Source organism: Pantherophis guttatus, chromosome 6, assembly GCF_059756535.1.
Source record: "Pantherophis guttatus breed Tessera chromosome 6, ASM5975653v1, whole genome shotgun sequence".
Lineage (NCBI taxonomy): Eukaryota > Metazoa > Chordata > Lepidosauria > Squamata > Colubridae > Pantherophis > Pantherophis guttatus.
In genome coordinates, this window is record NC_142068.1 from 297,391 (window position 1) to 319,675 (window position 22,285).

At 55.5% G+C, this 22,285-nt stretch overlaps 2 protein-coding genes across 3 annotated transcripts; one reads left to right on the top strand and one right to left on the bottom strand.

Moving 5' to 3' along the window:
- Window positions 1-546: 546 nt before the first annotated feature.
- FAM43A (family with sequence similarity 43 member A) lies at window positions 547-2,548 on the bottom strand. Its single transcript, XM_034424569.3, has one exon. It carries the CDS (start codon window positions 2,368-2,370, stop codon window positions 985-987), a length of 1,386 nt encoding a protein of 461 aa, XP_034280460.3. The 5' UTR covers window positions 2,371-2,548; the 3' UTR covers window positions 547-984.
- Window positions 2,549-2,623: 75 nt separating this feature from the next.
- Window positions 2,624-22,166, top strand: LSG1 (large 60S subunit nuclear export GTPase 1). 2 transcript variants are annotated; one of them, XM_087871981.1, is made up of 15 exons: window positions 2,624-3,171; window positions 3,758-3,814; window positions 5,486-5,606; window positions 5,679-5,787; window positions 7,388-7,474; window positions 10,098-10,184; window positions 10,484-10,544; window positions 16,818-16,994; window positions 17,343-17,720; window positions 18,551-18,652; window positions 19,037-19,179; window positions 19,703-19,827; window positions 19,999-20,078; window positions 20,694-20,873; window positions 21,636-22,166. In XM_087871981.1, the coding sequence occupies exons 1-15, from the start codon at window positions 3,142-3,144 to the stop codon at window positions 21,813-21,815; spliced, it is 1,917 nt and encodes a 638-aa protein (XP_087728107.1). In that variant the 5' UTR covers window positions 2,624-3,141; the 3' UTR covers window positions 21,816-22,166. The 2 variants fall into 2 exon arrangements, with proteins under 2 accessions (XP_087728107.1, XP_087728106.1); XM_087871980.1 differs by lacking the exons at window positions 2,624-3,171; window positions 3,758-3,814 and adding an exon at window positions 3,835-5,364.
- The last annotated feature ends 119 nt before the right edge of the window (window positions 22,167-22,285 follow it).

Consider the following 22,285-nt stretch of genomic DNA (forward strand, 5'->3'; position numbering starts at 1 on the left):
TGCAGGTGAGATGGAGCAGGACTGGGAGATGCTGGGGAAGTTGTGAGGTGCCAGACCGGGGGGGGGGGGGTAGGGGCAAACCTCCAGAAAAGCTCACCTATGGCAAGGAGGGCTGAAAAACAATCTCCCCCCCTCCACCATATCTTGCACCAGCAGGGAGATGCCAGGGCTGGGTGCAGGCTGCCCCATCAAATGAAGGTGTGTGTGTGTGTGTGTGTGTGTGTGTGTGTGTTGTCAATGTGACTAGCTGCCTCCCTGCCCAGAAAAGGTTGTAGGATCCAGTCCTGCTGGAAGTAAATCCCACGATTCTTATTCTTTAACTAAAAAAAAAAAAAGCTCCAGGAATCAGGCTGCAAACTGGGACAATTGTTCAAATTCTTGCACCGAAAAAATTCCTCCCACCCCCAGAAGAGCCGCCTAAGGCAGGACTCCAACAGGCAGCGCCAGCCCCTTCCCAATCCAACCCCCACCACCACCCGAAGCCCAGCTGGGCTGTGGGAGGGGCTCAAGAGCAGGACCCTCCCTGCCCGGGAAGCACAGCAGCGCTGCCGCTTTTCTGTTGCTTTTATTGTATGCAAGACAAACCGAAACAGCCAAAATCCAGGTACCCCCCACCAAAGGGGGCAGCGACTCCTCAGGTTCCAGTGAAGATCCACACGGTCCAGTTTCTTTTTGCACAGCAAAAGATCCGGGGTGGGGTGGGGGAGAGGGAAGGGAAGATGAGCCCCAGGGAAAGACGCCCCTCTCCTCGCAGAGCGGGACCCACGAAGGAGACCCCGCCCTTTCAGACGCCAAATTCCACGGCTGTAAACAAACGCGCCCCTCCCCCATCCCGAGGACCGACCGACGTTTGGCCGCAGCTGGCGGGGAGGGGCGCCAGGCAGGCCGACCTCCGGCGCCCATCCCGGGCCTTTCTCCGCCGGGCCGCCCTCTTTCCTGGCGCCGTCTGGGGCCCTGCAGGGCTGCGGGAGGAAGCGGGGCTGGTCAGCCGCAGTCGGGCTCCGGGCTGTGGCAGGACCGCAAGGGCGGCGGGGGTGAGGAGCCCCCTCCGCCGCCGCCCTCGTGTCCGTTGCTCTCGATGGAGGACTCGCTACCGGTGCTCTCCCCGGAGAGCAGGCGGGTGACGCGCAGGTCGGCGCGGAGAAGCGCCACGTCGTTGCCGATGGCCAGCTCGCCCAGGCCGCAGATGAGCTGCCCCAGGCTGGACCCCGCGGGCGCCGCGCCCTCCCCGTCCTCCTCCTCCTCCAGCGGGGCCAGCAGTTCGTCTTCCTCGTCCTGGGCGCCGTCGCAGTCCTCGTCCTGGGCGCCGTTGACGCAGCCTGGCCCGGCGGCGCGCTCCTCCAGTTCCTCGCCCAGCGAGTCCTCGGTGATGGAGCCCAGTTTGGGCGCGCTGCGGCTTCGCTCGACGGGCGGCTTGTAGCAGCCGCCCGGCCCGTGCAGGAGCAGCTTGCGGAGCGGCACCAGCGGGATGGCGCCGTCGGCCCCGGGGCCCACCTGCTGCAGCTGCTGGTGCCGCGCGTCGGCTCGCTTCTTGAGGCGGCGGAACTCGGCCAGCGCCGCCGCCGACGTCTGGTACAGCAGCAGCGCCATGGCGCGGGCCTTCTCCGCCTTGGAGACCAGCACGGCGTGGCAACGGAGCAGCACCGCCTTGTGCTTCACCTCGTGGCGGTAGATCCAGGCGAAAAGGCGCGGCAGGCGCGGGTCCGCCACGCAGTAGGTGACGCGGTGCAGCAGGTAGAGGTGGCCCGGGCGGGAGGCGGCCTCGGCCGGCACCGCGGGCGCCAGGCGGATGCCCTGCGGCCCGATGGTCAGCTTCATCTTGGTGCCGTGGCGGCCGGCCTCGCTCTTGGCCCAGATCTTGGCCACGGCCACGTCGGTGCAGCCCTCGCCCTTGGCCTGCAGCGTCGTGGCGTTGCCCAGGTAGAGCGCCGTGTAGGTGGGCGCCTCGCTGCTCACGCGGAACTTCTTGCGCTTGGAGCGGAACAGGCTGCCCATCCTGGAGAGGGCGCTCTCGGCCGGGCAGGCGCGGGCCAGAGAGCCGAGGGCGGCGGAGCAGGGCAGGCTCCCGGCGCCCGCCTGGCAGTGGTCCTTGGCCTTTCCCGACAGCTGAGGAGATGCGCCGCGCGGGCCCGCTTGCTGCTGCCGCTCCCGGCGGCGGCTCTGCTGCTGCTGCTGCGGCGGCGGCGGCGGCGGCGGCGGCTGTTGCTGGCACTCCTCGTCCGCGGCTAGCAGCTCGAATTTGTGCCTCTTCCAGGGCAGCATCGCGGCGCCCCCGCCGCCTCCCGACGGCGCAGCCAGTCCGGGGCGCTGCGGCTGCTGCTCCCGGTCCTCAGCTGGACGCGCCCGCCGTCGCCCCGGCCGCCCGCGCATCCCGAGGGACCGCCGGCCCGGGCCCCGCCGCCTGCCGCCGCCGCGCGCGCGCCCGCCGCCACTCCGTCGCCATCGCCGTCGCTGCCGCCGCGCGCGCGTTACATGCCGGCCTAGCCCCGCTCCGCCGCCGCGCCTCTGCTGGCGCTGCTTGGCCGCGCTGCTACATATAGGCCGGCTGAGGGAGGCCGCTGCGCCTGGAGGCGGCGCCCGCGAAGCCGGTAGCGAGCCGAGGGGGCGGGCCGAAGCAGCCGCCGCAGGAGGGGCCGGGGATGTGGCCGTTGGGTCTGGGGGCTCCCCGCCCTGCTCGGAAGTCCCCGCGGCCAGGGCGGAGGGAGCCTGGCCGCCTGCCCCAGGACGAAGCACAGCGCCTTCTTGCCTCGGGAGAGCCCTCCAAAGAGCCCCGTCGCCCAGCGCGCCTGGAAGGGGCTGCGACGGGGCGCCCACCTGCGGAGCCGCATTAGGGTCGCCTGCTCCCCGCGCCGCCGACCTCTCCGCCTCTGCCGGTCGCAGCCTTTCCACCGGTGGGGCCACCGCAACGCGTTCCCTTTGGACAAGCGTCGCCCATCTGAGCCATTTCCTGACCCGCAGTGGGGGCTTTAAAGCGCCGCCGGCCTCATCCCACCAGGCTCGGCCTGACAGGCCGGGTATTGCACCAGGAGGGCTGCTGATGCCGGGACTGGAAGCTTCTGGTGCTTTCGGGGTTTCCGCTGCCAGATAAACCAATCCTGAACAGCGGATTTTTGTTCCCGTTTTGCTTCTCTGGTTGATGTTATGGAGGATTTTACACTTCGGGTTTCAGAGGTAAACAGACCATCTCAAAAAGTGTATGACTGCGCACTTAACCTGGTAACTGAATTAACTGATATATTGATCGACTAATGGACAAAGCTGGGTTTGCTACAGCACTAAACCACAATGGATTGAAGAACTGGTAAACCAAGATTGTGAGTTCTCAGGTGTACCTGTTTACTCAGCTTTCTGGTCACAGTGAAGAGACAGACACTGGGACCAATTTTATCCTAGAGTTGTATGAACTTGTTCCAGCTGGCACTTCTGAGCAGGAAATGTTGTGGCATTCGGGCCTTTTCTCAAAGATGCTGGCTAGCCATGGGAAGTCCCAGGGGGAAGACTATCCCATGGACTGCAACTAAGGTGCTGCACTGGCATCGGGGCAGACACAGGTTCAAACATCCCATAGCTATGGAACTCAGTAACAGAGTTGGAAGGGGCCTTGGAGGTCTTCTAATACAACCCCCTGCTGAAGGAGGAGCTCCTATACCATTTAAGACAAATGGTTGTCCAACCTCTTCTTGGAGCACCCACAACTTCTGGAAGAAAGCCGTTCCACTAATTGTTCTCATGTCAGGAAATTTCTCCTTAATTCTAGGTTGGATCTCTCTTCAATGATCTTCCACCCATTGCTTCTATCTGGTCCTGCCTTCAGGTGCTTTGGAACATGGGTTGACCCCTTCTTTTTGGCGGCCCCTCAAATATTGGGACATGGCTATCCTGTTGCCCTGGTCCTTCTTTTCACTAAACTAGACATACCCAATTCCTGCAACCACCCTTCACATGTTTTAGCCTCCAACCCTCTTAATCAGCCCCCTAATTAAGATGCACAGTCTGCCCTACCGCACAGGGCTGTTGTGGGGAAAAGAGGAAGCATTATGTATCCTGCCTTGAGCTCCCAAAAGGAAGGTGGGCATCAAATCTTAAGAAATAAAGCAATAGATCTTTCTCCATTTCTGCTGGGGGGGGGCAGGATTACGGATCTAGACAGAGGGGCAAGGGGAAGGAGAAGCAGTGCCACACAAACACAATTCCTTGCATGCTGTGCTAGAAGGGAAGATGGGGGTGGGCTTAGTCACAGGCCAGTGAAAGATTCTTCAGCCGGCAGGATCTGAGTGTTAGGGGGTGGAGCAGGATCTCAGGCAAGTCCCAGTAAGTGGAAAGGGGTTGTTATCCCTCTTCCCTCTGTTGGTGCTGGACTCGCAACCCAACGCACCGACTCTTCCTAGCAACCGATGAGGCCAAGATGTGCTTCCTGCCATTGCTGGACATCTTAGCTTGGAGGCTTTGCCTTTCTTTCTTTGTCCAGAAAGAACACTTTCTGGAGAAAGAAAGTTGTCCAGAACTTTCTTAGGGCAGCCTAAAGCTGCGCCCAACCAAATCGTCATTCTCAGCTTAAAAGCCATCCCAGAAGCTGCTCGGTGGAATGGAAGCGGCCTGAGACCGGCCAATTCCCCTTCTCTCTGCTGGATCCTTAGCGTTCCCTGGCCTCGCACACCCAGCCCCGCCGGGTGCTCAGGCTGACTTCGGACGTCTTGGCGCTCAGCCGGCGTGTCCTCCCCAGGCTCCCCTTGCACGTGCAAGCGCTCACGCCCACTACGAGCGGCTCTCCCCCGCCCCAAGGCGTGGCCGGACGGGCCTTCGGACCAACCCCGCGGCCGGGCAGAGGCGTCCCTTCCTGGCCTCCGCCTGAGCGTGCCCCTGGCGCTTGGGCCACGGCAGGCCTTCCGCCCCCTGCAGGCGGCGAGGCCTCGGGCGTTTTCGGCACAAGGAGCCAAGCGGCGCCTTCCTGACACCGCCGCCCCCTTCAGCCGGCGCGAAGGCGGGATGGGGATGGGGCGGGTGAAAAGGCCACCCGCGCTCGCCTCCGTCTTCTTTGCCCGGAAGCCTGAAGGGTCGGCCGCCATTAGCCAGCCGCCTTCCAGCGCTTCCCCCCCCCTACTCCTCCCCCTCCCCCTCCGAAGCTCCGCCGAGGAAAGCGGAAGGAGCGGCGGCCCTTCAGCGCCCCCTCGAGGCCGCCGTCGCCGGAACGGCCGGTTTCCGGTTTCTGCCCGGAGCCTTCGCGGCGGCGCTCTCGGCCGCACCGCTGATTGGCTGCCGCCCGCCACGTGGACCGGAAGCGTCGGGCGCGCGATGGGCAGGAAGCAGGCGCCGGGGCTGGGGCGCTCCCTCCGTCGCGGGGGCCGGGCGGGCGGGGCGGGATGGGTGAGCCGCGCCGCTTCCCTTCCCCCTTAACTCCCTTCCCGTGGGGCGGGGCGGGGCGGGGCGGGGCCTGCCGGGGAGCTCCCGCGGGCCCTTCCCGGTGACGGCGCGTTTCCTCCCGCAGCGCCACACGAGCGAGCTGAGCGAGCAGGGCCGCCGCCCCCCGCCGCAGTCGCTGACGGAGCAGAGCCCGCTGGAGGCCTTCCTGGCGGCGGCGGAGCTGGCGGGCGCCGCCTTCGCCGCAGGTGAGGAGGGCCGGGCCGGGCGGCGGGCGGCGGGGACGCCTCTGCCCGCCTGACGCCGCTTTCCGTCCGCAGAGAAGCTGAACGTGCGCCTGGCCCCCGGCTGCGGCGCTGCGGAGGAAGCCGGCCGGCCGCGGGAGGAGGAGGAGGAGGAGGAGGAGCGGGTCCTGCGCATCCCCAGAAGGTGCGTCTCCCGAAGGACCAGGCCGGGGTGTGCGTGTGTGTGGCCGTGTGTGTTGGGGGGGGGGTCTCCTAGCAAAGGCCAGGTAGGCCGAGGGCGAAGCGCTGCTGGGTCCTTTCCCCTTTTTCTTGGCTCAGGATGCTGGAGTTGAAATTTTCTCTGATAAACTTTCAGCCCCTCCGCTTCTCTCTGTCTCTTCTCTCTCTCTCTCCCCCCCCCCGCCCCTCCTGAAGCCTTCGCTCCCCTTTCCAGCTTTGTTTGCAAATTTGATCCCTACGGTGATAACACCTTTATTGCTCAACTAAATGAGAGCTTGCTAAAGCTATAGGCAACTTTGATAATATGAATAAACTCTGTTGAAAGGTGTCTGGTTTTGTTTGTTTTAACCCTATCAAGATCTTTGTGCGCTTTGATTAATCGTGAAGAATACGTTGAGTGTAAAACTAGGTTTCGTATTTCTACTACAATAGTTGTGAGAATCGGAGCCTGTGAACTGTTCATCGTCTCATTGAGCCTTGAAATCTTGCGTGCTCTGTGGGCTGTTTCCTCCTCTGGTCCTGAATAATGGCAGGCGGCAAGACTAGGGCATCTTTTCCTTGCCTCGCCTGTCTTTTTAAAACATAACTTCCCCTAGAGAAATATTTTTGAAAACTCGACATTGTGATATTTTGTGTTCTTCAGCTGACCTATGTAACACGTTGATATGGATTATTGCTTTTGTGTAGCATTAATGATAGGGAACCCTTTTGGTGAGATCTTTGCCCTTGGGGAAAACAAGGATTGAACATGTTCTTGTACTTGCCCTGCCTTTTTTCTAGGCCACCAAGGAAGGACTTTATGCAGGACAAGAGGCTGGGCTAGAAGACCTCCAGGGTCCCTTCCAATTCTAAGATTCTACAATTCTGCATCTCTTGTAGGCAGCTAATAGCCAGCTCTCTTCAGGCTTAATTTCCATCACTTGTTTTCCCTTCCTGCTCTTTCCCATGTTCTATGAAATCTGTCCTCCCATGAATTTTGGATAGGTACAAAATGTTTTGAGTTCTGTTCTTCTTTTCCTTCTGTGTTCCTTTTAACTATCCCTTCTCGGGTATAGAAGCTGCTTGCGAAAAGTTAGTTCCCATCTCCCCTGAGGGGCAGGAAGAACTGCCTGAATGGCTCACCAACCAGAAAGTCACCTCCCAGCCTGTCCAGCTAGCTCTCTTTTCAGCCTTCCTCTAGGGTCCTCAACCTGTGTGCCATGGCCCACTACCAGGCTGTGGCCTATTCTGAACCGGGCCGTGTGAGTGGCAGCTGGTGTGCGCGTGTGTACAGATCAACTTACACGAGCAGCGGGCACCAGCATTTGCAACTCCACTCGCACAAATGAAGCTATACGCATGCACACAAAACCATCCCCCTTTTCCCCACCTCCCCACCCCCACCTGCGCCAGGCCACCAATCCAGAAAAGTTGGGGAACACTGCTCTGGCAAGTGCCTTTTGGTTTCCATTGCCAAAACTGTCTCTCCCAAGATAATTTTCTACTATACTGAAGCAAGCGTTTCTTTGTGGTGCATTCAGTAGGCTAACAAACCTCTTTTTTCATTTTGTGCTTGGTTCTTCTAGGCCACCATGGGACAAACAAACAAGCCCTGCAGCATTGAACCAGGCTGAAAGAGACAGCTTCCTGAGATGGAGGAGGCAGCTTGCTTGGTGGGTCTTCTCGCCTGGCGTTGGCCCAGGGAGTCAGCAAAGAACCCCTGAGAAGCCTAAGTTGGGACTTGAGGAGCCTGCCAAGGAAGGAGGGAGAGAGAGAGAGAGAGGGAGGGAGGGAGGAGCCCACAAGCCTCATCTTGGTTCTCTCATATCTATTGGAGAGAGAGGGATGGAGGCAGTTGAAGTCCTTTGTTGTCTAATCCTTTTGGTGGAAGAGGTTGTCTTAAAGTTGCCTTATACCTGGGCAAAAGGGCTATGGGTCCTCAGCTCCCAAGCATGACAGAAAAGAAGAACGTAATCAGCAGCAGAAATTATATAATGTCGGCAGACAAACACTTTGATTTAGACAAGTGTCCTCATGACTGCTGTAGGAGGCCCCAGTCAGTAAACAGAGTAAAATGGAGGCGGGTAGAAGAAAGCCTGAGGTTGACCTTAATCTTTAGCCTGGTTTAACGTGAAGCCAGAAAAAGCCACAAAATCCTACCCAGCCCCTTTTAAAATACGTATTTGGCCACCTCAGGGCAGCTGATGCTGCTTCCTCCTCCTCCTCCTTCTCCTCCTCCTCCTCCTATTATTATCCCCTTAACAACAACCCTGTGTGGAGGGTTGGGCTGAGAGAAAGACTTGGCCCAGGTCACCCAGACGGCTTTCATGCCTATATAACAGCTGATGCCATTTGATATTTTGCTGTTAATGGATATTGGTTTGCAGCAATGGCTTTTCATGATCTTTCTTCCTTTTTTAAGTTATGTCCTCAGGCGACAACTGTCTGAGCAATTTATAAGTGTAAAAAATGAGAGACTTCCAGACAGTGAGGCAAGTCATGAGTTCAAAGGACGTGAGCAAGTTTAAGAGGCTGGAGTGAGTAAAAGAGGCTCTCCTCCCCACAAAGAAACTGATGGGGCATGTTGGGAGCTTCTTTGAGATGGTTTTTCAACCGATGTCAAGAAGCGCTCAATATACTGAACATCCAAGACAGGAAGAGGACGTTCGCTCATTGAACAAGATTATCCAGAATGAAGCAATTTTTAAAAATTGCCCTTGTGCTGCTTCCTGTTTTGCCATGGCCCAGCTTTAAAATGAAATCGACTGAAAATAAAAGTATAGCGTTAAATAAAATTCAGATAATAGCAAAGCTTTTATTAAATGGCAGAAACAGCCCTGAGGACAAAGTTAGCCAACAAATGGAGAAGATTGCTTCTGCAAAGGAAAAGGACACACACACACACACACACACACCCCGCCATGTCTGGAGGGAGAGGGCTCCAAGTTGCACCTCCAGGGGAAACTGGCAAAAGCCAAACTGGCAGAAGCCAGAGTCAGGAAGGAAATTTTCGGTTTAGGGTCAGCCATCTCATGCAGCAAAAGGGTCAGTGATGAAAGATCTCACAAAATTGTTCTTTCAGATCTATTGTATTCTGCAGGATTTATGCCCCTCAAGTTCCTGGTATCCATTAAATAAAAATCTGATTGTAACCAGAGATCAATCTGGATGAGATCATCTGTGGCTTTTGGGTGAAGTGTCAACTGTATGCCGATGACACGCAGTTGTACATTTCAACCCCAGGCCACCCCAATGATGCCCTTGACGTGATGTCCCGCTGCCTGGAGGCCGTGCGGATCTGGATGGGGAGGAACAGGCTCAGACTCAACCCCTCCAAGACTGAGTGGCTGTGGCTCCCGATGGCCCGATATAGCCAGCTAACACCATCGCTGGCTATTGGGGATGAGATCTTACCCCCCCCTCAGAGAGGGCTCACAACTTGGGCGTCCTCCTGGACTCACGGCTGTCTTTCGAAGATCATACGACGGCCGTGGCCAGGGGGGCTTTCTATCAGGTCCGCCTGATCTCCCAGTTGCGGCTCTTTCTGGATCGGGACGCCCTGTGCACAGTCATTCACGCCCTCGTCACTTCCCGGCTGGACTATTGTAATGCTCTCTACATGGGGCTCCCCTTGAGGAGCCCCTGGAGGCTCCAGCTGGTCCAGAATGCGGCCGCGCGAGTAATAATGGGGGTGTCTCGTCGCTCCCATGTAATCACTGGCTCCCGGTGGTCTTCCGGGTGCGCTTCAAGGTATTGGTTACCACCTTTAAAGCCCTCCATGCCTTAGGACCTGGTTATCTACATTCTGCCACCGATTGCTTCCCACCGACCAATACGCTCCCACAGAGAGGGCCTCCTCAGGGTGCCGTCAGCCAAACAATGTAGGCTGGCGACCCCCAGAGGGAGAGCCTTCTCTGTGGAGGCCCCAGCCCTATGGAACGAACTGCCCCCCGACATACGAAGGATCCCCGACCTCCGCGCCTTCCGTCGTGCTTTGAAGACCCTATTATTCCAGCAAGCTGGTCTGACGGGATAAAGGTTTTTAAATTGGGTTTTGATAGGGGTTTTAAAATGATTTTAGTGGGTGTTTTAAATTTGGCCAATGATTGAATTATTTTAATTTAAGTTTTTTAATTTTTGTTGTATATTGTTTTTACCATGGCTGTTCACCGCCCTGAGTCCTTCGGGAGAAGGGCGGTATATAAATATAATAAACTAAACTAAACTAACTAAAAGCATCTCTGAATGTGCTTCCTTAAAATCCCCAAGACTCACTCTTCCCCTGCATTCTTACAGGCTGGAGGAAGAGGAGAACCTCCTGCTGACCCCGTTTGAGCGAAATTTGGATTTCTGGCGTCAGCTCTGGAGAGTCCTAGAGAAAAGGTACCTCTGCTTTGACTGTGACAGTCCAGCCTGTGTCCAGGGGTGAACCAGGGGTCTCCTTGTGGACAGGATGCTCTTGGCAGAGCCTGAGCCCGGTGGCCCTTGTGAGAGGGGCTCCTGCCATGAAGGAGCAGCCTCGGGAACATGCCTGCCACAACGTGTGTGTGTGTGTGTGTGTGTGTGTTGGCTGGCTGGCTGCTGCCTCAGACTCCATGCTGGGATCCTGTGGGTCAGGACTGCCATGAGCTCAGGGCGTGCTTTAAGCTGGGGGAATAGCGCCCTTGCCTTCTCTTTTGCAGCGATGTGGTGGTTCAGATCGTGGATGCCAGGAACCCCCTCCTGTTCAGATGCCGAGATCTGGTAGGTAAAAGAAACTGAGGCAGCAACTCCACTTTCTGCTAAAAGTCACCTGTGTTCCAGGCCAGGCGAGCTATACTGGCTCCTGGTCAGAATTAGGGTGGGAACAGAATAGTTTGGTCCTTGGAAAATTAGAAATTGTGTATTTTGGCTTCTTCCAAAGACTGCATCTCACACAAATAACAGGTCAGAATGAAGCCCCTCAGGGAATTGCTGAGGCGGGGGGGTGGTAGGGGAAGGACCTGGGCACAAGTGTGGCGACTCATGCAGAAGCAGGAAGCTTCCTTTGCTTCCTCTGTTCAGAGCAGTTGTGCCTCTGAAAGTTGGGTTCCTCTGTTTAGGAAAGGCTGGGTCAGGCTGATCAGAGTTTTTGCGCATCTGGGCCTGAGGAAGGTAGCAAAGCTGCCTTCCACACCCTCCTGGCAGAGGAACACGTGGGCATTCAGGGTCCCAAGAGCTTCTTCCCAAGGTGTGAAGTGCTCCATTTGTGGGGCTGGGCTCTTGAAGGAGGTGCCACACGCAGGAGAGAAAGACGAGCAAAGAAAGGGAAGATGGCAGGGTGAGAAGACAGGAACTCTGAACTTCAGAGCTATTCAGATGGAGGGCCAGAATCTAAGAATTGCAGAGCTATTTGCTAGGTGACCATTTGTCCCCAAGGGACTTGCTGAGACTTTGCACATTTTTGCCAGCTGCGCATCACAGACTTTCACTTGCAGCAGCTTCTCTTTTCCCTTCAGCATCCATTACTCAAGCAGACTCCAGTCTTCACCAAGGCCAGGAGGAGCCTCTGTGTGACAGGCATTTTTATGCAAGTAGGCAACCCACTATAGAGCCTGGGTGCACGTTGAGCTCACTGATGCCCTCCGTCCCCCAGGTATTTCCTCCCACAGAGAAATGATAAATGATCTGTCCCAAGGACAAATGGACGAGATGCCCAGGGAGTAAGAAATCCTGCCTTCCTCACAGTCCATGTTATTAAGACTGGCAGCCATCCCAGTGAGATGGCTTCAGTTGTGGGCCGTATCTGTCCGTTCCCACCATGGTGCTTCCAACTAGGAAAGTGTCCCTTTGATTGAAAATTATGGGGTGTGACCCATTGCTCCCCTGGTGTCTGGAGCCAGGGACAGGTGAAGTTCACTCTTGCTGGGACGGAATGTTCCAGGGTTCCAGGAACATCCTGTTTGCACTGCCTGGGCCATATCCAGACCATGACAAATCCCTTCCTGAACCCAGAAGGTATAGTTTTGGAAAATTGCAAACAAGCCCTGCAGATTGGCACATTCAGGCAAGAAAACTGAACATTATGGGGTGTTACAGCAAACTAACTTAAAGCCACAAACCTGCTATCAGGATTGCCATTCAGCTGCTCAGATCTGTATAGGTGCCAACCTCTGTTTTGGGGGGGACTAGTAGGACAGATTGGTGCATGGTTTACCGTAAATGGATGGTGTTTAACAAGAGTCTCGATAAATTACCAGGGGGCTTGAGGAGAAGTCTTAACTCCTGCGATGGGTAGAAAAGTATTTCGTTGCAACCGAGGACATAAATTGGTAAATGTGAAAACAGAATGGCTGAATCAGCAGCAGCTCGTGCAAAAAGAGTAGAAAATGCAGCCTGGAGGTTTTCAGCCTCTTAACAGAATAACAAAGTTGGAAGGGCCCTTGGAGGTCTTCTAGTCCAACCCCCTGCTCAGACAGCAAGCCCTGTATCATTTCAGGTACAGGGTTTCCTCTTACAGTGGAACCTCCAAAGAGGAGATTCTGATTACTCTGGCATCTCCAAAGCTCTCCTGCCTCGTTCCTCTGATCTCTTGAGGTTGCCTCCAGGATTAAACCGCCGAGAGTCCCAGATGTCCTAAGAGCACCAGATTGTGATAGACCTGATAACGATGAGGAAAGAGTGTCTATCCGGTGCTTTCTGGTGCACATTAATGCATTGTCATGAGGTCCTCGTCTGCCTTCAGGTCCTTCTGGTTCCAGCTCTGAATACCAAAATTTGCTGTGACTTGCGCTTTCTCACTCATGCTAGATTGCTCAATCAACTCTACATGCAATGAAGGGTAGTCCGATTGGGGTCTGATGATGTATTGTTTAGTAATGGACATGCTTGTAGTTAGTAAAGAGCATGAATCACAGCATGATGGAGCTCAAGGAGGCTGTTTAGACCACTGAAACAAAGTCCTGGCTTCCTGCAGAAATAAATGCCTGTTTAGCCTTTGCCCTAAAATGCCCAGTGAAAGAAAATCTAAATCATCATAATGGGTTATGTGGTTCCATTATCCAACTCCTCTTATTTTTAGGATTATGTTTCCAATGATGATATATTAAGTTATAGTATTCTTAACAGCCTGTTATGTACATTAGCAAATCAAAAATGAAAGGATTAGTCTAGCAAAAAAAAAAAAAAAAGATTCCTTGAGAGACCCATGCTGGTTTCTGGCAATTACATTTTTTCAGAGTGCTTTCAGATCATTCTGCGAGATGCTGTGCTGTGGGAAGGACCTTAGGGGATGGGAGGAGGATCCACAGCTTAGGTGACCTCTGATAGGAAGCAACTTGGTCTGCAGGTGGGCAAAAAGCCTTTCCCAAGGGACCCTCCCTAGTTTTTTGGGGACTAAAGAGAGAGGAAGGTCCCTTGGGAAAGGCTTCCCGTCCTTGTCCCACCTGTCCCTGAGGTGGCCTGAGCTGCCCCTCCTCCAACTGTGGCCCGTCTGTCTGCTGAGGCCCTTTCCTCAGGTATCAGGGTTCTTTTGTCATCTGCTCTCTCGGGGAGATCCGTGTCAGATTGCCCGGTCTTTAGTCTGCTGTGTCTTCCGTGCCTTCGAAGAGAGAGGCAACTTGGCTTTTCTCCAGCTATTGGCCACACTTCAGTTAAGAGAAGCCTCCAATCCCTCACCTCCTTCCTTTGGCAGCACACGGTGCAGTTTCTCTGCTTCTGGAGATTGAAAGAGGCCTTCCCTGACCGTGTTTCTCTCCGTTTCAACCTTCAGTCCAGCGCCTGGTGGCTTTTTTTTTTTTTTTTTTGAGGTGAAGGGTGAATCAAAATGGGCCTTGAACAGGTCTGCCTTTTCTTTTTACCTGTTGGTCTTTGGGCTTCCCTAACTGAGCAGAGTTGGCATTTCTTTGGGTATAGAAACCATTTTTTATTCTTACCATCCTTAGAATTGCCTCCAGCAAGACGGGTGACTTACAAATTTGATAACTAAATCAATCCTCATTCTGAGTTTTGTTTTCATAGTTCTGACATACCTATCCATCCTCTTCCTTTGCCACCTGAACTGTACTTGACCTCTTAGCCTCTCTTGCCAAGAGATCCTACTAACCATTGCTAGCCCAGCAACAGGCGAGGAGGACGGTGCTCATCTCCAGCTTTGTTTCCATTTATTCCTTGAAGGGGGAACTGTGTTTTAACTGGATGTAACAAAAAAAAAAAAAGGAGAAAAAGTTTTTGGCTGCCCAGGGAATAGACGCCAGTGATTTGGGTCAAGCTGAAAAGAAGTGACCAGAAGCAGAGCGTGAGGCTCAGGCCCAGACTCCGTAAGGGGCAGGATGATTATCCGATCTGGGGGGGGGTGTGGCCATCGGGGACACTCCTAAGGCTTAGAAGGGTCTTGCAGGCTGCAGTCATTGGGAGCGTGTGTGTCAATGGGATTCTCTAGCACTGGAATTAAGCCCAAGAAAGATGTTTGGTTGCATGCAGTTTTGGTTTCCTTCAAGAAATCTAGTGCTGGAGAGTCCCATTCCTCCAGCATTTCCACTATTCCAGTTCTTGCATTAAATTTCCCCTGGTGGTTAGTATGGGATAGCTGATCACCTTCTGTCAGGAGAAAATTCTCAGCAGACAGTGGAGGAATTCCCTGGGAGGACTCTACTTGGTGACATTCATCGTCCAATTGATGCCGTCACAGGGCGACAATGTTTATAAATATAAGCTGGAAAATTTCATGTGACTGAACAGAGGCGGCTCCTCTACCGGAAACAAGAAGAAAGTTCTTGTGGCTGTGACTTTCTGCCTGAAGACAACTCATCCTTTCATGACCATGACTACAGAACCATCCGATTCTGGGGATAATTTAGTCCAGACATCTCCAAGCTTGGCAACTTTAAGGCTTGTGGACTTCAACTCCCAGATTTCCTCAGCCAGCGTTCTGGGAGTTGAAGGCCACAAGCCGTAAAGTTGCCAAAGTTGGAGACGCCTGAATTCTAGTCCAGCACCTTGCCCAGTGCAGAGCTCCCCCACTGTCTAGCATCCCCAACAGGCGGCCTTTCGAAACGCCTCCAACAGAGGGAACTAGGCCACCGCATGAAGTTTCTCTTCTGTTGCTGAACAGCTGTTACTATTACAAAACATTTCCTGAGCTCCAGCCAAAATCAACTTCCTTGTAATGGAAACCCATCGATGCTTGTTCTGTCTTCTTACCTAACCCTGTCTTCTTCATAATGGCCCTTCAAATGTTTAAGGACAGCTTTCTTGTCTCTCGAACAAACCCTGCGTTTCCTATTGTCCCTCCTAAATTTTCCCTTCAGGCCCATTTTGGTTGCTTTCTGGACATGCTCCAGATGGACAACCTAGAAACGTAGAAAACGGATGGTAGAAAGAGAGCTAGTGGTCCATGGAGTCTGCCCTTTAGGTTTTGTTGTTGCTGTTTGTTTTTAAATTTTTGTCGGATGATAGACATGTGTTTCCCCCAGGGATGTTTAAACTCAATTTCTGACGATTGGCCGTCTACCTCTGCTGGAAGTTGGCACCAAGCTTCCACGACTCTCTGTCGTCATCCCTTCTGAAATGACTTTTCTCAGTGTGCCACCCCCCCCCCCCCGTTCTTGATTTTCGCTTGACTTTTGATGTCTTTCCTAGAAGGTGCTCAGAACTGGATTTGGGTGCGATCTGAGCAACGCAGGTTAGAGAGGAGCAAGAGATCCTCTTGACCATCTTCCCTTTTGTTTGAATTGGCATCACACTCTTGGCTCACATTTGGATTGGGATCCACCAAAGCACTGAGATCCTTTCCACTGAGGTCCTCGTTGCTCAGAATGTTCCCATCCGGGGATTTCCCCCCACCCCACCCAACCAGGTGTAGCACTCGGTGTTTGTCCCCGTGGAGGCTCAAGAGCCACAGTGGTTAGAACTCAGTACTGCAGGCTACTACTTCTGCCTGCCGGCTGCCTGCAGTTTGACAGATCATTTGACAGTTTGAAAGTTACCGGAGCTGCTCTCCTTCTTGAATGTGCCGCCACCATCGCTACCCTGGTCCATGTGCCATGGAAGAGCGGATGGTGAGCAGGCAGCAGAATATAAATTTAAAATGTTTTCCTACCAGGTTCTGTGGGCGTGGCTTGGGGCGTCTTGTGACTGAGTGGGCGTGGCTGTGTGACATTGAGTTGGCCACACCCACTTGGTCACAGGACACCCCCCTCCAAGCCACGCCCACAGAACCCGTAGGGAAAATTTTTAGATTTCACCCCTGCCTCAGCCTTAGGAGCACCCCGATGCCCCCCCTCCAGATTTGCTAATCGTCCAGTCCCTTACAGAGTCTGGGCCAGAGCCTGGCACTCTGCTTCTGGTCACTTCTTTTCAGCTTGACCCAAATTGCTGGTGTCTATTCCTTGGGCAGCCATGTTGGGTTACCGTTCCTTTCTTTTGTCCGGTTTTTTTGTTACGTCCACTTAAACCCAGATCCCCTTTAAGGAATAAATGGAAACAAAGTTGGAGGTGAGCACCGTCCTCCTCACCTGTTCCCGTCCGAGCCATGGGTCCGTCCCGTCCTTTCCCTCCATCGATAGAGCCACAAAGCCCTCAGTGTGGCTCTTCTTGTGTTGTATTTGCACTTCCAGGGTCGTATTTTCGCACGGCTCCCAGTTCTCCTGTGCTTCCTTTGACTTGGTGGTTTCTGGCCACGAGAACTCAGCTAGTACTTCTCTGAGCTGGCTTTGATTGTCTCTCCAAAACTAGAAACTTCTGAGGAAGTTTTGGGATCTTGCTCTCCTGGCCAAGTTGTTCTTTATTTTGCTCCTCCTCCCTGAAGGTTCTGAAGACTCAATCAGACCCAGGAGGATCTAGACCTTTTGCCAGCCGGGAGCAGACCTTTTTCTCGTCTCCTTCCTGCCCGAATGTTCTCGGCTGGACTCCCACCTTCACGTTCTTGGGTCTCCACACCTCTTCCTCCTCCAGAGGGATCCTTCCTGTGAAGTCCAGCTGCCAGGTTTTCTTCCACAGCATCTTTTAGAGGGGGGGATCCCCTCACTTCAGTCTCCCGTCGCTTGGCATATCTTGCAGGAATGCTACGCTAAGGAAATCAGCCCGGAAAAGGAGAACCTCATCCTGCTCAACAAAGCGGACCTGCTGGGGGAGGAGCAGCGCTTGGCCTGGGCCCGGTTCTTCGAGCGGGAAGGGGCCCGCGTGGTCTTCTGGTCGGCCTTGGCAGAGGGGAACCGGCTGGGGGCCAATCCTGGGGTAAGAGGAAACCGGGGGTTGGTGGACGAAGAAGCCCTGCTTGGCCTCCCAGAGGGTTACATGGCACCCAAACTTTCAGCTGCTTCAAGTGGCCGCCTTGCACTTCCTGCCCCGTGAGTGCCTTGCGTGGACCGCCTTGACAGGCGTGGTCTTCTGCCCTCCCCACCCCTTCTCTGGCTTTTCTTTGGTTCCTCTCTGGCTGGGGAGTGCTGTTTGTGTTACACCCGCTTCACCTGGCAGCTGTGCCACACCCTCTCTGGCAAGGAGGGGATGCATGGAGTCTGTTCGGGGGGAAAGGGGGTCTCTTCTGTGGCTTTTGGCCACAGGCGTCCCCTTTCCTTTGCTCAGGAGCTGGAAACCATGGAAGCGGCAGAGCCGGTTGGCCAAGGTCCCAGCCCAAGGGAGGAGCAGACCACCCACCGAGGGAGCCCCCCTGGCACCCAGCAGGAGAGCGACACAGAGGAGGACGGTGACGTGTATGAGGACTGTGAAGAAGAGGAGGAGGAGGAAGCCTGGCTGACCTGCTCTGAAGATGGGGAGCATGAGACCCCCGTTGTGCCCTTGGGGAGAAGCAGGGCTGAGCTCTCACAACCAGCACTGCCCCCCCAGGACCTCCCCGTCAGAAACAGCAGCCGCCTGGTACAAAGAGATGAGCTCCTGGAGATATTTAAAGCCGTTCATGCTGGGAGGAAGAAGGTCAGAGAAGGAGAGCTGACCGTTGGCTTGGTGAGTTAATGGTTGCCCTGGGGACACGCTGGCTGTCAGGCCCTCCTTTGGCTTGACTCCCACCCACCTTCCCTGCAGAGCAGGCGGGGGAGGGGGGCTTGGGCAAGGGAACACACACACACACACACACCCTCCAGTGCTGCTGCCATGAGAGATGAAGTGGGGCTCCTTCCTGGTCCTGGATGGCCAAAGGCTGTGCTGGGGGAAGTGTGGACTGTGTGAGAAGGCTTCTTGGGGGGTGGGAGGCGGGGGAGACAGAGCACTTTTCCTCATTGCTGAGTTACAGTGAGCAGCGATGGCCAGGCTGAGGAGGGGAGGCCTAGAGGGGGATGGGCTGTTGGGTCTTGGGCTTAGGCTCCTCTGCTTCTATCACTTTTACAAGCAGCTTTTTCATTGTCTGCAGTCAGACCTCCATTTTGGCTTATTTCTTCTAGCACACCTAACTTTTCCTCACAACCTGTTGAAAAAAACATGCTACTCTGTACCCTTAAATTCCTGGACTCTTAGAGCCTGAAGAGGGGCTTCAGGAGGGGCTCCTGCTTGGGGCCGAAATCCCAGTCAAGACCTCCCCGAGAGGTGGCTGTGCAGCCCCACTTTGAGTGGGACCCCTGGCCCCTCTGGGTCACCGAGGGCTTGTCAGATGCCTTGTCTTCAGGGAATGCCTTCCTGTAGCTTCTATCTCTTACTGGGAGGAAGCCCACCTGGCCCTTTCCCAAGCAGGTGGCCCTCAAAAGCAGCCAGCTCACACAGACATGATTCGGCCAAGCTCCTTGAAGTGACCAGTATCTGCTCCGGCCCCTCTCTCCCTCCCTCCCTCCTTCCCTTCCCAGGTGGGCTATCCCAACGTGGGGAAGAGCTCGACCATCAACACCATTCTTGGAAAGAAGAAGGTGTCTGTCTCTGCCACGCCAGGACGCACAAAACACTTCCAGGTACTGTGAGCAGCTCTGTGGGCTGATGGTCAGAGATCCCTCCCTCCCTCCCTCCCTCCTGCTTCGTCACCCCCTGGCAGTGAGCCCCTCCCCCTTTGAATCTCCATCCGGGAAAGGCCTGGCATCTGGCCCAACAAAGGGGTGCCCTGTTGTCTGCCTCCTTCTTTTCTTTGGAGAGCCTGGGAGGTGGCAAAAGGCCCTTGCCAGTTCCCCTGTGAGCACAAAGGCGGGGGGGGGGGTGCGGAAGCCCTGGGACGGGAAGGCCCATGGAGCCCCCCTGGCTCTGCTGTGAAGGAAGCCCTGCCCTAGGCCGGCCTGCCCCCTCCTCCCCTGCAGGAGGGAGAGGCTTGTCCTGAGCTGTGGGGGTGTGGGGTGGCTTTGCAGACGCTGTTCGTGGAGCCCTCCCTTTGCCTTTGCGACTGCCCTGGCCTGGTGATGCCCTCCTTCGTCTCCACCAAAGCTGAAATGGTTTGCAGCGGCATCTTGCCCATCGATCAGCTGCGCGACCACGTCCCCCCCATCACCCTCATATCCTTTCTCGGGGTGCACCATGGCCGGGCAGGGGAGGTTACTGAGGGTGGGTAGGGAAGGGAGAAGCCTGGCCGGGGGGGGGGGGGGGGAGAGAACTTGTGAATGACTCTGCCAATATTCTTCACAGCCTTTGCTGTAGGGTGGGGTGGTCTTCCCTCTAGAGCAGTGTTTCTTAACCTTGGAAGCTTGAAGATGGGGGGACTTCAAGGCTGGGGGATTCTAGGAATTGAAGTCCACCCCATCTTCAAGCTACCAAGGTTGAGAAACACTGCTCTAGAGAATTGGTTTCCTGAATAAGCCAGTTTCCTGAATAAGGGAGGCTGGCGGTGGGCCTCTGGCCGGAGAGGTCAGGTCCTTCAGGTCCCCAATATCTGGAAACAACTGGGAGGCAGAAGGGGAGGGGCTGGCCCACCCAGGTGGGGCTCAGCTGTTCTAGAGTGAGGAGGGGAGGCGCGTGGGGTGGGTCTCTCAAGAGGGAAAGAGGGCCCCGATTCCAAAGGCAGTTCCTTCACTCCCCCACGTCTGCCAAAGGATCCCTCGGCCAGTCTTGGAGGCCACTTATGGGATCAGCATCCTCCGGCCACGCGAGGATGAAGACCCTGACTGGACACCCACAGCGGAGGAGCTTCTCTCGGCCCTGGGCTGTGAGTAAACCTCCCCCTGGGAGGCCCCACCAGGGGCTAGGCTAAGCTCTGGGTGGCCCTCTTGTCTCCCCAGCAAAGGCCTTGGGGCCTGGGCTTGCTTCCCCACCACGATGCTTGTCCTGCAGGTGTGGTGACCCCCGGCCTCTGTCTTTCTCCCTCCCCACCACACAGGCATGAGGGGCTTCATGACAGACCATGGGCAGCCCGACCAGCCCCGCTCAGCCCGTCTGGTGCTGAAGGACTTTGTCACGGTACGTTTTCTGGTATCTGAGCTGCAGTGCCGGCCTTGGGGCAGAACCGCTTTCAAAAGCGGAGGGCGCGGAGGATGCATCCTTTTGTCCCAGGGGCTGGCAGTTCTGCTTAACCTCAGCCGGTCTCTGGCCTTGGAGGAGGCAAAGCCCCCCAGAGCACCACCACCCTGCCCCCATGATTCAATGAGGGATTCCTGTGAGGGGGGGAGAAGCCTCCTTTACTCTAGGATTTCTGATCCAAATGGGAAGACACATCCTAGAACAGAGAAGTAGAAGCCGGATGGACCGTATGCAGCAACTGCCCAGCAAGTCTTCAACTGTTGATGTAGCCCACAGACCGGGCTTGGCTGCTTTTACTTGGAGAAACCATTCTACCTGCTTTCTCACCTTTACCCCAAGCCCAAACCAAACTGCAGGTGGTTTAACCCGATGTGTGAACCTGGCCAGAAAGCACGGAATACCCAGGAATGGGGAGGCCAAGGATTAGTGGAACGCTGGCTGCCTGGGCAGGGACCGGGGGGTCGCCCAGGGCTGCTTTGGGTCCTGTGGGCACGGCCTTGCTCCCCCAGGTGGCAGGCAGCTCCTGAATGTTTCTTCTCCTGGCCTTCCCTGCAGGGCAAGCTGCTCTATTGCCACCCACCTCCGGGCACGGATGCCAAGCTCTTCCAGCAGGGGCTCGAGCAGCTTCATCCCAGCAAAGGGGCAGCAGCACAGCGTCACGGGCAGCAGCTGCCTGGCAGGGGCCCCAAGGCGAAGCAGACGGAGGACCCAATGGACCTGGCCTTCTTCCACCAGGTGAGGCCTCAGGCGGTCAGTGGTCCTGGTCTTGCTCCTCCCTGAAGTGGTGGTAGGGGGTGCACCCCCGAACAGAGCAGCTTTCAGGATTTGGAGCACTGCAAATAGCCAGGACAACTGACATGCCCGGTGCCCCCTCATCTTCCTGCCCTAATGGGGTTCAAAACAGACTCGGTCTCCAGAAAGAAGAGGGGAGAGTTGCTGGACTGACCCAGATGAACCCTCCTACGTGCCTCCGTCCCCCTACCCAGTCCCACCTTTCCTCCCTCTGTCTCGGGAACACTCCTCCCCCCAACATTGATTGGGCTTCCACAATCTGTTGTTAGCCGGAAGCTCACTTAAGAGGAGCTGGCTTTGCAGAGTGCAGGAAACCTAAATTAAGCAAGGTTAACTCTAACCAAGTTAACATGTTGTGCAAACGCAACCCAACTGGCAGTCTTAAGCACTTAAAATAAATGCAGCCATGGCAACGCCATAAGATCCACAAGGGCTCAACACCAAGTGTAGCACAGCGGCTTCTAAAGGGGTCGTGTGTTTTTATTAGGGCCGAGCAGGAGCAGAGTGGGCAACGGTTGGTTCTCCAGAAAGAAAGGTGATCCGCACAAGGCTTTTTCCCATCCCCCCTCCTCTCGCACAGCTGCTGCTTGGGAAGCTCCGGGGAGGGTTTGCCCTCCGGCCATCCAATACCCAGCAGCCTCTTCCCCTTCGGGGCAACATTTGCCTGTCCCTGGACGGGGCTTCAATGCTGTGGCTGTCTTCCAGGAGAATGTCCAGGCCCTGACCAGAGGCAACCGGGCCAGACTGGGCTATCCAGCAGGGACAGTTGCCCACCCCCCTTCTGGACCTGACTTGGCCGATGGAGCCGTGAAGCCGTGGAAGAGACACGGGAACAGGAACAAGAAGCAGAAGCTGCGCCGCCTCACCAGGCACCTAGAGGCCTGATGGGTGGAGGCGGGGGGGAGGGAGGAGCAGAGGCTCCTGAGGGAAGGGGCTGCCTGGTGCCCGGAGGGCGGGACGGGGGCCTCAGCCGGGGCCTTCAGAAATAAAGGAAGTTTTTTAATGGCATCTCCTGATCACTTGGGCTTCATCGTCTCCTGAATCATCACGAAAGGAGACGGACACCGATCGGATGGCTGACAGGGTTGGGTGGTTCTGCCAGAGGGGTGGATGGGATGGGTTTTTTATGGGTTTTTTTTATTTATCAATTTTTTAAGCTGCCAGGAGCCGAACTGTATTATAACTTTGTTAAATAAAATAAATGAAATGTTGAGAACTACCTGTCAGCAGAATCTACTCCCCAAGTGGTGCTTTTTCCTTTTTCAAGCCCTGTCTCAGATCACTTCCCACTCTGGCCTGGCAGGCGTATTGTGGTAACCGAGTTGGTTGTAGAAGCCATGATGACCTTAGCAGCA

Coding starts and splice junctions, on each gene's coding strand:
- FAM43A (XM_034424569.3), bottom strand. CDS start 2,370: ATGCGCGGGCGGCCGGGGCGACGGCGGGCGCGTCCAGCTGAGGACCGG.
- LSG1 (XM_087871980.1), top strand. CDS start 4,987: ATGGGGATGGGGCGGGTGAAAAGGCCACCCGCGCTCGCCTCCGTCTTC. Junction 17,721..18,550: donor GAGAGCTGACCGTTGGCTTG/GTGAGTTAATGG, acceptor TTCCCTTCCCAG/GTGGGCTATCCCAACGTGGG. Junction 18,653..19,036: donor GACGCACAAAACACTTCCAG/GTACTGTGAGCA, acceptor GTGGCTTTGCAG/ACGCTGTTCGTGGAGCCCTC.